Here is a 15,688-nt window from a genome sequence, read left to right on the forward strand (position 1 = left end):
TATGTGTTATTCTCTTCTGAAATTATATCCTTGCTGTTGTGCTTATGATAACGATTGCAGAACAAATCGCAAACGCAAGAAAAATATATATCAAACGGATATTGGATAGCAGCATGATATTTCACTTCAAAATATTTGACATTTCCCTTACGCCTCTCGCTCGCACACGCATTTTTGACATTTCATTTTTGCTACGTGAAACGCGGAAGAAGAAGAAGCAGAGTTGCTTTCATCGCGGCGCCTCGACGGAGCGGTATATTTTCTTCTCTAATCCAATAATTGAAAAATCAAGAAAAGTAGCAAACAAATCGAGTTGTGGAGCAATTTGCTCGCCAAAGTTGTCTTCACTTGTGGGTCCGTGCTGCTCATGCGGAGAGTGTGCAAGCGGTGAGTTAAACCAATGGTGTGTGAAAATTCGTGAAACCACAAAAATAGGCAAAATTGTCCTATTCGTGCAAGATCAAAAAGTGCGGCGGCGTGCAGGCCAGTCCATACGTGTGTCCCCGGTCCCCATCGGCGTGTGTGTGTGTATATGAGTTTTCTCCGTTGCCAAAGTAATGTAAAGTACTCCCGCCTCTAGCCTAGTGCGTGTGTGCAATCGATTTAAAGAAACTTCCAGCCCGGTTAAGAAGATATACCACATCTCAAGGTACAAATCTTAGACCAGAAAAGATAGGTTTTCCATCCCTTTTTGGCCTGTTATCCATCACGCTCATTCAAGCAGGTAAAATCCGAGCTAACACGCTTACACAGGTTATCAGTTATCTTCCACATATTTGGCACGGGATGGATGTCTAAATTTGTGATAATTTGGTTCCGAAAAAGCATCGCGCGATTCCGGAGGAAAACCTACGAAGGAGATGCAGGAACCCGTTGGGCAAGTGTGCCAAGAGGAAGAAGAAATTATTTTCTATCCTGCCTCCACGTGTCCCCTTCTCACTTCAATTTTCTCTGTTCCCGTTGCGTCTACAACGGATGTGGAATCTGCGCGCTCCTGTCCCGGTTTTTCTTGCTTATTTCGCTTTTTGATGTGATGTGTACTTGTTTGTCCGCAACGTAGTGTGAGTATGCTGCAAGTGCGTGAACGTCACTTGTACGTGTGTGTTTGTGCAAAAAGGAACGAAAGGAGCAAAAGGAAATAACTTTTCAGTCTGCTGTCAGATGAAGATTGGTTGCACACGAATTTACGTGCACTGTGTACGTTGTGTAAAGCAAAAAAACATAGAATATAGCACAATAGTAAGCGCAGGTGTAGCATCAGAGCTTTGTTTTCTGCAAATTTAAAAAAATCGCACAGTAGACCAGCGCATCCTGTTTGGGAGTGTTTACTTTCCCCATTACAGCAATCCTGGGAGAGAATCTGTGAGCGTAAATGATTTGTACGTGCTATCAGCATATTTACTAGCGCAATAGAATAGCAACTCATTTACGCATTTGTGTCTTGTTGTGAAAAAATAGGATATTGTATTGTTAACCTCAGCCCCTACTTCGATCTTTTCCTTTTACTAATGATTTTCTCATTTATTCTCTTTCTCACAGACACCGAAACGGATACCGCTCCCGCAAAATATGTTTGCGTTGATGTGATGGATTGTGCGTGACGGTGAACTATTTCAAATGGTCTCAAACATGTGCGAAGGAAAGAACGCAAATAATTAGCAAAGGACTGAATACAACGAGAACAGTGAACGTGTCTACAGCGTGCGCGCGCTTTTCTCTGTATGTGTGCGTGTGTGTGTGCGCGCTAGTTTGTGTTTGCCACCTAGAAGCCGGTTGCTGGTTGGCAGGACACATCACCGGTACGGAGTTTTGTATCATCGTGTATCCACAAACCAAATTAAAGGGAGTACGCAAAAGCCGAAACGAACGGGAACAGTATTCCGAACAAAAACCAATTGTCTTCCCAATCTTCCACCAAAAACGAATGCGCGCGGTATTACAGCCAGCAAACACGTGGATCGGAAACGCACTCCCACTCCACCGGGCAGTGACAGCAGCATCGGCCGCACCATTATTGTTGGCAGCAAAGAGGGACGCTACCAACTCTCTTTATGCGCTGACCCTCGGTGGTTCTGAGAATGCCAATGTTGTCACAGTTTCAAATGAACTTTCGCGCGTTTCTCGTACTGGCGTCGAAGGTATGGACGTGTATCTGCTACATGTTCAAGCGGCAGGTTCGGGCGGTAAGTTTCCATGGGGAAAAACATTTTCTTCCTTCAATTTTCTTTTACCACCTAAACACTGCACACTCCACCAAAGTTTTTATTTGCGAAAAGTAATATCCTACAGACCACGGGTATCATTAGTAAGCAACACAAAATTACAGACAAGCAAACGTACCTTTGCTTACGAAAAGATCATTCTTTTGGTGCAAGGTGATTGGCAAAATTTGGTAACAATTCGCTAGCTTAATGTGGGCTTTAATTTATTTTAGTTTAAGCATTAGCATATGTGCTCTTTTTTATTGCTATTTACTTGCACTTCCAAAACTAAACTAGTGCCTTACACTCGGCTTAACACGCTTAGAACCGAACCGATGGCAAAGCAACATTCAGCGTCAGTTCGGGTTATAAATATTAATTTATTTGCATTGCCATATCCAGATGAGAATGAAGAAGGGTAACTAACTGAAAGGCGACAGGCAAGATGTGTGTTGTGTGATCTATCCATTTACTGTAGCGTTGACAGAAACGAACCGCACGAGATACATAATTTTAGCACCGAAGGAAACAGAAGGCAAAACCGCCACAAATATCTGCTATTGTGGATTCTCGCCTGAAGAAAAAAAAACGGTGATCTCGAAACAAGCATGTCGAAACATGGCCTTTTGGTTGAATGAAAAGTACATCGTATACATGTGCTTGTCTTTCAAAGCTACACTCCGCTCGTTCTAAAGATCGTTCTGATGTATCGAGAAATATCGGTTCATATTTTCGCATCATCTTAGTATGTTTAAATTTTGCTTTTTTTACAAGGTTTTGCGACGATTTGAGCAGAGCGTTAGCGTTGAGTATTGACGGCAACCTTTGATTATAAATATTAATTAAAAAAAAACGAATTAGAATTGATTGTAGCAAGAAGAGAAGACAAGAATCGAAACCCTGACTCACTGACATTAATCGGCAAACATAAATGTCCTTGTCGTAGTCTAATTTCGTATTATGAAACACGTATTCTTTTAATATTAATTTGATTTATTTCTCTTACTCCCGGCCCGGTTCTTTCTATCAAATACAAATAGGAAATTCTTGATCATTAACTGTACAGACTTGATTCATAGCTTCAGATGTATCAATTATTACATGATTTATTCTATGTTTATTAAAGAAAACGAAAATAGGTTTTCATCAGTTCTATTTTATTCATCCCCAAAGCTAAAAACACCCAACTGTGTGTGAGAAAATATAATTAAAAATATTCTTATCTTTTAACAAGCATCGCGATACACCTGATCGTCAACCTTCTCCCCCGTGCCGCGAAACCCTTTCGCATTGATTGTCGCAAATATAGGTGCATGACGATACACACAAAATTACCACCGTCATGCTGCTGACTAATGTATGACCCACGAGGTCACAAACTGCCACTAGGTCTGATAACTTCGCTTCAAACACCAGGCGACACGTCGATGAACCAATACAACTACCGACCTATTTGAGCACACGTTAATTTGATAAATGATAAATTAAAATCCACATTCAAAGTTGGTTCCAAAATCGTATCAACAAACACGGCACGATGGTTTTCACCGCGTTGCTTGGCATGATTGACATCCTCCATGTGGTTAAATCGCATATCTGGCACAGATATTGTCTGCTCTTTATTGTTTCGTGTTTAAACATACAAAACCGATTGGTGCAGATTTTGTTTGCAATCGACCAAATTGCGTTTCCCGCGTAATTTTAATGCACCACCTGTGTGTTGGAGTGATCATTGGCTCGAGCATTCGCTGTTGGCACGATTAGCTTCGCAATCTAACTGAAAACACCGAATGAGACTGCATTTGAACTGTAGTTTGCATTTCCGGTTGTGCTTGTTGGGAATGAGCTCCAGCGAGATACGGCCGTTAATGGGAAAATGAGAATTTGACTTCGTTTCACTCTGTCAATTGGTTGACGGGGAAAATACATCGGGATTCGAATGTTTCATTAAATTTTCCTTTTTTAAATTTCACTTAGTTTTTCATCATTCCTCTAGTATTTTAAAAAGCCTCAATATTTTTTTTAAAGTGTGATTAATTATTATCTGTTGTAACTAATGTTGAATTTTGTTTAACACTATTTGTTCAGATATATAAATTTTTATTTTATTTTTTCTCTGTAAATCATCCACGTCAGTTAGTTATACGGCCACTGTACTAAGGTTAATCGCGCTGTTCCGCCGCACGGTGAAACCACCGATCAAAAGGCAACAGTAAACCGTGCAATCACAGACTGGAGCGGACACGGGCATTTGAATTCAATTACCCACGGTGCTAGTGGTAAAATCGAATTGAAACCAATCGCTTATCCATCGAGCACCACCACCGGGGTATACATCTGCACTTTAATTGCATCCGTCGCAACGTCCTGGCTTGGTGGTGTGGTCGCTGAACGAATGTTGTGGCCGTTCCGTGCGAACAGGTCACACAGTACGCACCTACCACCAATTGCACAACTAGCGCGTTCTCCGCCACGCGATCGGATGGTCCCTGCATGTTCGTTTGTGCAATGAGTCGTTCTTCGATTATCGGACTATTAAAAATGACATCGCGATTCGCGCGATTTAACAGACAGACAAACACTCGTGCCTTTTCGCTTTCCCTCTCTGTGGCCGCGCATTGTATGCAGCACGTGCACAGTGTGACGCGTTTCTCTATGTTTCGCTTTAGAGTTGCTTCCACTGTCCCGCCCTTTTTGTGACCGTGCTGCAAATCGGATGTATAAACAAATCGTTCGTGTCGAAGAAGGCTTCGTGGCTAAATTGGTTCGCTTTGACGCGTTTCATTCATGGTTTCTGGGTTTTACGAGCGTGTGATTTGTTGTACTTCTTATGTTTCACTTCCCAGAGCATTCTCCTTACACTAATGTAGCTTCGAAGGTATCATAATTAAATTTAAATATTCATTTCATCCCATAAGGCAAAGAAAAATATAATCTCTTCAAGAAATTATGATCGATCGCCAACAGCTGATCGTAACCGTATGCTTTCCAAGCTGTTCATTCAGTTAGGGCCAATATGATCTAATTTTAACCAATTTGCACGTATCCCAATTCTTGTTTTTTTTAATAGAAAGGAAAAGCGTAGAGTAAAAGAAATGTTTTGAGACATTTAGCGCAGTGGCTATTGTACAAAGGTTTATTTGATGAATATTTATAATTATCTATATATATAAAATTCTCGTGTCGCGGTGTTAGTGTGCAAACTCCTCTTAAACGGCTGAACCGATTTGTATGAAATTTTCATTGAAAGTTCGATAGGTATGAGAATAGGTTTACCGCTACTTTTCGTTTCGCTAGGTGGCCTCTGGCCAATATTATGAGTTCTTTTCTGTTTTTCGTACGGGAATTATCAAGTAGGCATAGCCATTTTTTCACACACGAATAATGTTGAACACTACTGCAACAAGAAAGTTCTAACGAATAACTCAATCAAAGTAGGTACACATGACGATTTATTTGTGTAATTTTATTCATTAAAGCGTTAAATAAGTAATAAATAAGTAAAAAGCAAGTATGTGAATAATTAAAAAAGTGCTATTTAGTGATTTACGGCTCGGTGGAATCGGCGCCTTACACGGAAGTACCTGATATTAAATCCCAACCGTCAAGGAACACCAGAAACGTCTCCTGAAGTAGCAGAAAAGAAGGAGAAGAGTTACAGAAAGAAGAAAAATGGCTTTGATTGGTAGTATTATTTGGATTAAGAATGCCAATAATTTAAGAATTTTCAATTAATCAACGATATTCTCTAATCGTCACTCAATAATACCACACGAATCAAGATTGAACACTCAAAATGTCTGCTTTAATTACAAAACGCATGTTTAAGGGCAAAGCTAGGTTTGCCGGGTAAGCTAGTATTCAATAGAAAAAATGTAAGAAATGTATCTTTACATTCAAAAATACTCTTTTTGTTGTTGTTTAATTTTCTCTCAAGACTTTATTAAAGTCTGGTTCTATAAAATGTTCTTTTGGGGTACTGAAATCTCTTTTCTGGCTATCCTTTGATTTACAATTTGACCCAGGTTGCAGGATAAGTTAGTCCTGCGTACGGCCGAGGTACTACAACGGTAAGGATAGGCTTCGACACTCGGCCCTGCCACATAAGTCCTATGCCGCCACCATCTGCCCCAATTGGGCCGTCATTAAAATAGAAACATTAATTACCTGTATGTAAATGTACACTCTGCAGTACATTTTTATCGTCTAAGCGAGTTAAGCATGTTACTGCACGGTTCTCAAAACCATTTAAAGCTTCATATGTGATTCTGATACATCAACGACACACGTGCTACTGTTGTTACTGCACCACTGGCCACATTATCATGCAAGCGACATGGTATGTGTGCCGTAATTTAATGCTTCCTATTACTATTCGCTCTAGTTTCTTGCTTTCTTATTCATTGCTCGTTTTTATGCTATTGCGCGTGCTTTTGAATGTTCTTCTTTCGCTGATACCACAAAATAAACAACATTGCCGCTTTTGAGCATAAGTTTTCGATTGAAAATTTATCAAATTTAAATGGTACTGAAAACCAAACACACATGCTCGATCGATTTTTTTTTGTTCCCTTTTTTGCCAACACCCACACCCACACCGCAATTGCGCCAATTCACCACCCGCAAAGTGATATGCTTTTATGATTTTCTCTTCAACGATAATTCAACTGACTTAGTTTGTACAGCATCAACCCGTGAAATATCAACAGTTTCCGCTGTCGCCGGTCTCCCGACACCGGCTGAGTATGGTCCAGCGGAAGACGTTGGTGCTGGACCTGGACGAAACGCTCATACACTCGCACCACGATGCGATGCCGCGCAACATGGTCAAACCGGGAACGCCCCACGACTTCACGGTCAAGGTGACGATCGATCGCCATCCGGTACGGTTTTTCGTCCACAAGCGGCCCCACGTCGACTACTTCTTGGACATTGTAAGCCATGCTTGTGTTTTTGGCTGTACGCTGCATAACTTTGTAATCTAATATCCTGTTTTTGTTTTATCCTGTTTCGAAGGTTTCACAATGGTACGATTTGGTCGTGTTTACCGCCAGCATGGAAATCTACGGTGCAGCCGTAGCCGATAAGCTAGACAATGGACGTAACATCCTGCGACGACGCTACTACCGACAACACTGTACGCCCGATTTCGGATCGTACACCAAAGACCTTTCAGCGATATGCAGCGATCTAAATAGAGTATGTTTGGATATAATTTGCTTCAAGTTTTTCTCCCCTATTCTTGATACATTACTTATGCTACAACTATATATATATATATATATATTTTGTTCCTAGATATTCATCATCGACAACTCACCCGGTGCATACCGATGTTTCCCCAACAACGCAATACCGATCAAATCGTGGTTTTCCGATCCGATGGATATCTGCCTCCTGTCACTGTTGCCACTGCTGGACGCGCTCCGGTTTACGAACGATGTGAGATCCGTGCTGTCGCGCAACCTACATCTTCACCGTTTGTGGTAGCAGGTGAGTTTTCTGACTTCTTATTTTTGTCCATTAGTCCGAATCACTAAACTGATCTTATCTTTCTCTTTCACAATTTCTTTGCAGAATTTGATAAATTTTTTATGGTGCGCTGTGAGACTTCTAAAATCTTACAAATACGTTTTTATTTTATTCTAGAATTATGATTACGTTCTAGTGAAGGGATTGTTGTGCATTTTGCTATGAACGATGTGAAGTGAATCGTTGCAGAAGAAAAAAAAAAGCTAGCGCAGGCGAAACCATCACTCTGGCTGTAAAGCTCTGGCAAACAAAGTCAGGAGTAACATCTAAAATAGCTCAAGTGGAATGTAGCACGTAAACGTTTCGCATCGTAAACGAAGCAAGTGCTATGGTTAGCGAATCGAAATAGTTGACATCGAATGGTGAAATCGAAAGCTGAATTAGAAGGAAGTAAATATCGGAACTGTTACTACTATTTGAAGCAGTTGTGAAGGCAGGTATGATATTGAAGCAATGTATGATTCATACTTCATAGTTAATGGCACACTGGTGATGTATCCTCGCAAGGAGTGCTAAGGTGGGAACGCCAAATCTCTTGTTATTATTTTATCTTCACACAACACTAAACGATGGTCGACTTATGATAATCATCGATGCGCAAGCATTCAAAACCAATTGAAGGTGTTTTTGTTTGTTTGTTTTTGCGTCTCTTGAAACCGCATTCTAACGGTTGCGATAGTTATGGTTTGCTCGTGTTTGGTTTATTATTTCGCAAAACATTTTCATTGTAAAATAGTAGTTTGTATCAATCGTTTCTATAATCTTACGTACGAGGCTCTCCGTTCACAATCAAATAAAATATTACGTTACGTTGCGCTTTTGCTGTGAGTAAAAAGAAGTTTTGCCGTTACGCCCGGTATAATCGTTTGGCGGGGTGTTGTGCCGGTTTGAAAGGGATGGCAAATTGATACGTATTATTGGGGTACAGTTGCATCGAACTATCGTTCTAAAGTATGATTGATTTTCTACGAAAATTAGCATTAATTTTTACGGCTTTTACCAACCAACTTTAATTTAAAGCCACAGATATCTAAACAAATGATATCCAAATGTCATTTTGTATGCGATATACAAATCTACATTTGCTCCATTGGCACGAAACAAAAAAAAATGAAGCGTATCTGCTCGCAGTAGATACATCGTTACAGTAACAAACAAGCAAAAATCGTATCCATCACTAGTTTTTAAGATTTCAAGCGCGAAGAGAAACTCGCAACGAAATTCAACCTAATATCGATGGCACAATTTGTGCGCGAGGTCCACCTTGGAGGTCCATTGGTATGGACAATGCATTGTACTAAAGCTGAGAGGACCCTACGATGGGATCGTGGTATAGTTAGTTTCGTTTTGCTCAATCACGTTTAGCAATATTATGGGATAAATAGTTGACGCAGGCTTTTGTTACTTTTCCCACACATTTATTTAGGTTACAATCGCACGGTATTACATTCAAAGACGGTTATGTTCATAAACATTTGTATATGGTTCTTTGCTTTTTTTTCTTCAATATAAAACACAAAAGATTCTAATTTACCCTTTCTATCAGTTCAGATATCGTCTATTAAACATTGATCTAAACGTACGTTTAGTTAAAAACAAAACAAACATGCAAAAATATTAATTTTTTCTATTGTTAAAATTTGTATGTTTTATACTTGTTACATTTTTCATTTGCTTACGACAACATACAGCACTAAAACGTTTACATAAAAGACACTGAATGATTGACTTTGTAAAGGAAAACGATGCCCAATTACTTACCGCCACATAAAGAGAACATGAATAGATGGGAGAAAAGCAAATATTATTTACGTTAGTGAACGACACACGGTACAAATGAAGTAAGCAAAATAACAATATCATGACGTAAGTTGCTGATGCTGCGTAATGATGATGCTGCAAATATAAGTCTAATGTAAGCAATTTAAGTGAAAACAAAAAACTCAATGCGCAATCCAAAGAGAACGTGCAGAGAAACTCGCAGAATAGAAACATCGGAATTATGAGCATAACATGAAGAGAAAGAACATTTCCATTGTTGCAATATCTGCTGTTTGCACGTGTAAATTTAACACCAGCTCCACCAGCAGAGAGAAATGCGGAAGAAGTCGGTTTTGATAAAGCTATATTCACGGTGTCAGGAAATGTGTGTAACATAAACTTGAACACGGGAATAGGATCGATGGCATTTTGAAATAGAATGTTCTTAAAGCATACATGGAGACATACATTCAAATTGAAACCAAGTACACAAACACATCGTACGATGTAAAAGTGGTTAATAAAGAAATAAAAAAAAAATGGAAACAAAACCGGACTAAAACTAGCCCAAATTAATAAGCGGCTGAATACTACAAACAGGACAAAGACAAAATCAACAGCATAAACAGAAACAAACAGCAGCATAAAATGGAGCGTGTGGAAGGAATTGCACTGGAAAGTACCGGCACAGCTTGATGATAAAGCAAATGTGCAGAGAAAAAGGAACGAACCGTATTATAAGTTTAACTTTATGAATCGACTTTTGCAACTGTGGTGGTGTTTTGAGAACAGGGTGAAGAAAGAAACAAATGTAAATAGTACTTGTTAGCATGATAACTGAATTGTGGAAACGAGAAAATGCGTAACCCTATAAGCATAAAGTTAGCAGAGAGCAAGCAAAAGGCGACAACAATGCAAACGCAAAGGAGATTAAATGGACGGCCAGACATACACAGCAGAAAGGTTAATGTACACCCATTGTGACGAGGAAATGTAAAAGAAAAGGAAAACGATAGACCACACTGAAATGAATGTTTGTAGAGTGGAGTTTTTACCATGGGTTTAAAATGTTTGAGAAAGATTTTCATTTCGATATCTGTGTGTTATTTTTGTCTAATGTTCTGCCCAGAATTACTTCTAAATATGCATCCCGGTACATTACGACGGTACGAGTAATTTTTCAACTTTATTTTTTTTTCCTATTTTGCGACCAATTAATTATCTTCTTTTAAGTTGACTAAATAACCTTTTTCGGTCTGGGGTTGTCTCAATAAGTATTCATGACGTATTCACTGCCAAGTCCATCTAAACTTCCGAAAACTCCACAGCGTAGATGTTTTATTTTCCACAGCGTTATAGTATATACACTTTTGATTTTTTTTATTTAATTAATCTTCAATCTATCTACCCTTAAACACTGCGGAATAAGGAATAACATGTGATGGAAGCATTTTCGCAATCATAAGGAACTTTCCATTATGCTCACGATGCAAACGAATTCTTTTCAAAGAATATTTGAATCCAAGTATTTCTTTAGCCACCGTTTTGCGACATATTTTAACATAAAATCGTTGAAAAACTTTTTACTTAAATTCATATCATATAATACAGTCCGCATCAACCTGATATGTTTCCGAATTTGTGGTGTTACCTTCTTCTCCATAAGCTTTCCTTGTTTATTGCTGGCCAGATCTGTTGATGTTTAATGTGTCGGCAATGGTCAAAATACTGCCGCCTGATATCTTGCCATAGTTTTCCGCTTTCTTTCAAGAGGCGTTTTCATTTAATCCTCCATCAGTCAAGGCTGTGTCTCTGCTTTTTCTCAACATGTTTATAAAAAAAGCAAACAACTTTTTTTTAACTGGATTGACTGAGTTTATTCTTCTACTAGGTACATCATCGGTCTTCTCAGTTCCCGGCAGACGTTTGAAACACTAAGTTAAGTCATTTGATAGCCACTCACTTCAAACCCCTCTTTGCGTTGAAACTATCCCACTATCATGAACAGAAAATGTTACTTCTTTCTACCCGATGAATAAGCTGTACACCTTAAACCGAAGAAAGCTTTGCAAAATACCATTCATTTTCCATTTAATGAAAAAGATACCCTTACTACCAATTAAAACAGCTCACTCACCCGAATATTAATCTACATTATGCTGACTGTGGATCTGTTCTGATGGAGTTATTAGTATATTTAAATCCTTCTTGTCTTGTTGGGTACGTTCTCTGGAAGCGGCCATTTGTGTGTTGTAAAAAAATGTACAAAACTAAAAAACAAATTGTTTTACGTCACCTATTACAGAGTACAGTGGAAAGTAGCTTTGGAGCATTTACTTGGAGTTGTCCCGGATGGGCTTTGGAACAATTTAACTTATTGCAACGATTTGAGATCGATTATGCAACTAAACGTTTGTTGAACCGATGCAGTGCAGCTGAAACGGGTTTCTGACGCACTGCTGTTAATGTTAATGCTTCGTATATTCGTTAAGAAATGCTTGCGTGGTATATAGACCCTTTTTGAAAGCGCCCTTTCCATATTCATCCCACTTCCGATTGGTTTCTCACCGTTCCATTTTCGACAATTCGACAGTACGTTGCCCTCTCGGCGCGTCCACTTTTGTTTAGCTTATGATCTGTGAAATAGTGAATGAGTAGTAAATGTGCAAACAAATTCATATCATTATATTTGGCTTATCGTATTACATTATCTCCAAGCTGCTGTCGCTGTTTTTCAGCACAACATCGTTTTCGCTTGAACCAGATCCCGAGCCGGTGTCGTTGTCGTCGTGCTTGTCGTGCTCCCCCTCACTGCTAGCCGGTTGATGCTGTTGAGAGCGCAACTGCCATGCTGGGATCGAGGGTGGAACTACGGGAAGGTTGGGCGCGGCGAATTGTTTTCTGAAATAAGAAATGCAGCATTAAAATAAACCGCTTCCGATGTAAAATAAATCGCTAACTACCTGTTCAACAATAAGCCTTTGATTGAATCAAGATCACCTTTAAAGTTGGCCAACTCCTTAACGGTTGTGTTCGTTTGGTTCACTTGGTTCAGTTCTTCTTTAATTTTGCTCATCTCGGCGCTCAGAGTATCAATCTTTACCGTCATCGTCTGATTAAGCTCGGTCAACTGTTCGCCGATGCTTTTCTTCTTTTTACTGCGGAACAATAGCGGTTCAATAAATTTCTAAACATAACAGAGAGAGAAACAAAACAAAAAGACAATAAAATTTACCTCTATCAGAGTCTACGCTTATCATAGCGAGCGATACAAAGTTCAACAGACTATAAATTTAAGAAATTTAAAATAAAAATAGACAGCCCATCACCACCAACACCAGATAAGCCAGAGATTTGTGTGTCTTGTATTTATGCGACAGAATAAAACCATTTTGTCATCGCCAGCCGAATGACTGACCACGCTTGCTAAATACCTTATAAAACATGTAAACGCCATACATCAATCCGCTCAGTAGAGCCACTGAGCTGAGCATGTCCTTCATACGAGTAAGAAAGTTCGGCCGCGGCTGAATTTGGTAACCAGGCTTGGCATAGTTACCACCACCACCACCACCGCTTGACTCCAAGCCCATGCTGATGACGGTTTGAGTTGGAATGGCGGAGGGTGTTGTCGTAAAGACACCGGCCCGTTCACATGCAATCTGTATCTCATCTTCCGACAGTCCTTTGGAGCGAAGGAACGCCTGCTTCTTGGTTATGGCACTGCGAACTACGTTCGGATTGTTGAGGAACTTAATGGCAGTAACGATCTATTACGATGCAGATAGAAAGTGGAACATAATTAATGCGTGTGTAAGGGCGACGACCTTTGGTCCTCTATGATAAAATTCCTTCACCTACCAAATGTTCTCGCGGTGGTAACGATGGAGGTTCTGTAGCGGTCGTCTCAGAGTTAGATCCATCGGCGGATGTCGCTACACTGGCCGTCGCAGACAGCACCCCAGTAGATGTCGGAGGCGATTCCGCGCCTTCGTTACTACCTTCGCTCATATTGATTTTCACCGAGAGATTAATCTTGACTAATGTCAACCGCTCCGAAGCTAACTGATAATGGTACCGTTTCAGCGGCGAGCTGTAAACGAGGATTACGAGCGACCGCTTATCACCAAAGCTATTGGACAGCTGCCTGGTCCAGTGAAGGGGTAACCAGCTAAACAGCGCGACACACCAGATGTTTTCCTATAAAAATTGCTTTCACAAATCACTCGTACATCGCACATTCATATTTGCACTCGATAACTGTACAAAATATGAGATTTGTTAACAAATCACAGTAATTTCAGTGTGCTGAAATGGGTTTAACTAACTCGGGACTTGTATTTACGGAACTTAGAAGAAATCGTAGTAAAAATATTTGTTTTCATTCCTCTTTTTTGCTGTCATCATTCGCTGACAGCATCGTGTCAACTCGTTTATAGACTGGACTTCAATAATTAAATGAAAGCGGATAATATGAAGCAAATCGGTTAGGTATATTTTTCATTTGTTTGTGTAATAATTACATTTTAAGCCTTTTTTCTATCTATCTCATTTACCATAAATAGTACAGTTAATTGGTTCAGATATTTAACAAGTATATCAGCAGCAGTCAATTTAATTAGGCGGGAAAACTTGTCTTCTAGTTCTTCCGTTTTCTACACTTCGCAGAACACGCAATAGCATCATTTGGCATTCAACGGTGTGCGCTGCGACCGGTAGGGTTGTTTTCTCGGAAAGATGCAAATATTAGGAAAAGTTTTCAATAGCAACTCTGGCAAACTGATTGTTGCCGGAGGGTTGCTATTTGTATCGTCGGAAATCGTTTACGAGTTGTATCTGTGGTTGCGAAAATGTTCAAAGCCCAAACCAAAGCCATGCGAGGTGTACTTCATTAACCGGCGCAAACTAATGAACCCTTCACCGAACCCGCAAGTACTTTTGCGCGAACATATTGACCGGACCATCAGCTACATTGATAGGGCAGAAAAATCCATCTGTTTAGCACAGTACATCTTTACCGTGCGGGAAATAAGTGAGGCGATCATACGTGCGAAAAAGCGCTCGGTTGTAGTGCGAGTTGTTACATGCGAGTCTATGGTTGGGAATGAAGGTTCCTATTTACGTGATCTGATCGATGAAGGTAATACATATCCTCTTTTTTGCATCATGCTCTCTACTAAAATGTGCATTCTTTCCTGCTTTCCAGATATAAAGGTGCAGTACAAGTACAAATCCGAGTACCTTATGCATCACAAGTTTTGCCTGCTTGATACCGAATGGTATTGTGGCAATTGTCTGATTGCATACCACATCGCAGAATACGGTGAGCCAACCAAATTTATGCAACATACCTTGTTCGATAAAGCCGTCGTAAGCGACAGAGCTGAACTGTTGAAACGTTTCGGCAGCTCGTGTTCACGTTGCAAACCGCAGCGACGCGTACAAAACAAACAAACAATGCGCCGAAAAACGGACTGCACCTGCGATCCATTGCCCAAGCACGGCCTGCTAATTGCAGGTTCTAGCAATTGGACAGCTCCCGGTTTGATGACGCACTGGGACAACATCATGTACTGCTCCATGCCAGATATGATCAACCCATTTACGGCAGAATTTCAAAGAATGTGGTACGAGTTGAGCGATCCCTTGGACAAAACAATACTAAAAGAACCTATGTATCGGGATCGAATCATTCATTGAACTCCGACGTAAGTGGTTCTGTTCTACACAAGCTAAACAATGTATGTATTGAACTATGTTTCATGTACAAAAGGACGTATTAAATGATATTGCTCTATGATGGCTAATGTGCTCTAAGCACGATATATTACATGAATTAATGCAATGTTATAACAAATGAAATAAAACTTGAACTTGACTACTTCATATAAACACTGATTCACATTCTGCTTAGCGCCAGTTTCGTACAACAATCTGTACTTTTCGCATGGAGCAGTATCATATTACACATGCACAAATATCAGGACTACAATGCAATTCAGCATAATTTGATGCTAGAGTTTTGTCGCAATAGTAAGACTAATCGGAATTTAATATATCCTTTCCTGTATAATGAAGATAAGTAATATGTATCACCGTTATTACGATCATTATCTGCATCAACCGTCTATTTTATCATACTCTGTCATCCGCGCGACTAAACAAATATCTTTCAATAATCATTACATTTATGC

General features: G+C 39.8%; 3 protein-coding genes across 8 annotated transcripts; 2 read left to right on the forward strand and 1 right to left on the reverse strand.

Moving 5' to 3' along the window:
• The first annotated feature begins 199 nt into the window (after nucleotides 1–199).
• Nucleotides 200–10,526, forward strand: LOC125767916 (CTD nuclear envelope phosphatase 1 homolog). 5 transcript variants are annotated; one of them, XM_049434883.1, is made up of 6 exons: nucleotides 200–649; nucleotides 1,540–2,183; nucleotides 6,878–7,135; nucleotides 7,218–7,400; nucleotides 7,500–7,694; nucleotides 7,779–10,526. In XM_049434883.1, the coding sequence occupies exons 2-5, from the start codon at nucleotides 2,079–2,081 to the stop codon at nucleotides 7,689–7,691; spliced, it is 738 nt and encodes a 245-aa protein (XP_049290840.1). In that variant the 5' UTR covers nucleotides 200–649; nucleotides 1,540–2,078; the 3' UTR covers nucleotides 7,692–7,694; nucleotides 7,779–10,526. The 5 variants fall into 5 exon arrangements, with proteins under 5 accessions (XP_049290840.1, XP_049290845.1, XP_049290842.1 ...); XM_049434888.1 differs by having other exon boundaries at nucleotides 6,887–7,135; XM_049434885.1 differs by lacking the exon at nucleotides 200–649 and adding an exon at nucleotides 759–1,061.
• Nucleotides 10,527–11,345: 819 nt separating this feature from the next.
• Nucleotides 11,346–13,839, reverse strand: LOC125767909 (peroxisomal membrane protein PEX14). 2 transcript variants are annotated; one of them, XM_049434876.1, is made up of 5 exons: nucleotides 13,356–13,838; nucleotides 12,929–13,264; nucleotides 12,458–12,681; nucleotides 12,201–12,395; nucleotides 11,346–12,130 (listed from the first exon to the last, which is right to left on the reverse strand). In XM_049434876.1, exons 1-5 carry the CDS (start codon nucleotides 13,503–13,505, stop codon nucleotides 12,124–12,126), a joined length of 912 nt encoding a protein of 303 aa, XP_049290833.1. In that variant the 5' UTR covers nucleotides 13,506–13,838; the 3' UTR covers nucleotides 11,346–12,123. The 2 variants fall into 2 exon arrangements, with proteins under 2 accessions (XP_049290833.1, XP_049290834.1); XM_049434877.1 differs by lacking the exon at nucleotides 11,346–12,130 and having other exon boundaries at nucleotides 12,197–12,395; nucleotides 13,356–13,839.
• A 137-nt stretch (nucleotides 13,840–13,976) lies between these two features.
• LOC125767910 (uncharacterized) lies at nucleotides 13,977–15,679 on the forward strand. The gene is made up of 2 exons (XM_049434878.1): nucleotides 13,977–14,634; nucleotides 14,701–15,679. The coding sequence occupies exons 1-2, from the start codon at nucleotides 14,232–14,234 to the stop codon at nucleotides 15,192–15,194; spliced, it is 897 nt and encodes a 298-aa protein (XP_049290835.1). The 5' UTR covers nucleotides 13,977–14,231; the 3' UTR covers nucleotides 15,195–15,679.
• Nucleotides 15,680–15,688: the final 9 nt, after the last annotated feature.

The sequence above is a fragment of the Anopheles funestus genome, chromosome 3RL (genome assembly GCF_943734845.2).
Source record: "Anopheles funestus chromosome 3RL, idAnoFuneDA-416_04, whole genome shotgun sequence".
NCBI classification, from domain to species: domain Eukaryota; kingdom Metazoa; phylum Arthropoda; class Insecta; order Diptera; family Culicidae; genus Anopheles; species Anopheles funestus.

Coding starts and splice junctions, on each gene's coding strand:
- LOC125767910 (XM_049434878.1), top strand. CDS start 14,232: ATGCAAATATTAGGAAAAGTTTTCAATAGCAACTCTGGCAAACTGATT. Junction 14,635..14,700: donor ACGTGATCTGATCGATGAAG/GTAATACATATC, acceptor CCTGCTTTCCAG/ATATAAAGGTGCAGTACAAG.
- LOC125767909 (XM_049434876.1), bottom strand. CDS start 13,505: ATGAGCGAAGGTAGTAACGAAGGCGCGGAATCGCCTCCGACATCTACT. Junction 13,265..13,355: donor TACCACCGCGAGAACATTTG/GTAGGTGAAGGA, acceptor GCATCGTAATAG/ATCGTTACTGCCATTAAGTT. Junction 12,396..12,457: donor AAAGGCTTATTGTTGAACAG/GTAGTTAGCGAT, acceptor TTCTTATTTCAG/AAAACAATTCGCCGCGCCCA.
- LOC125767916 (XM_049434883.1), top strand. CDS start 2,079: ATGCCAATGTTGTCACAGTTTCAAATGAACTTTCGCGCGTTTCTCGTA. Junction 7,136..7,217: donor TCGACTACTTCTTGGACATT/GTAAGCCATGCT, acceptor CCTGTTTCGAAG/GTTTCACAATGGTACGATTT. Junction 7,401..7,499: donor TATGCAGCGATCTAAATAGA/GTATGTTTGGAT, acceptor TTTTGTTCCTAG/ATATTCATCATCGACAACTC.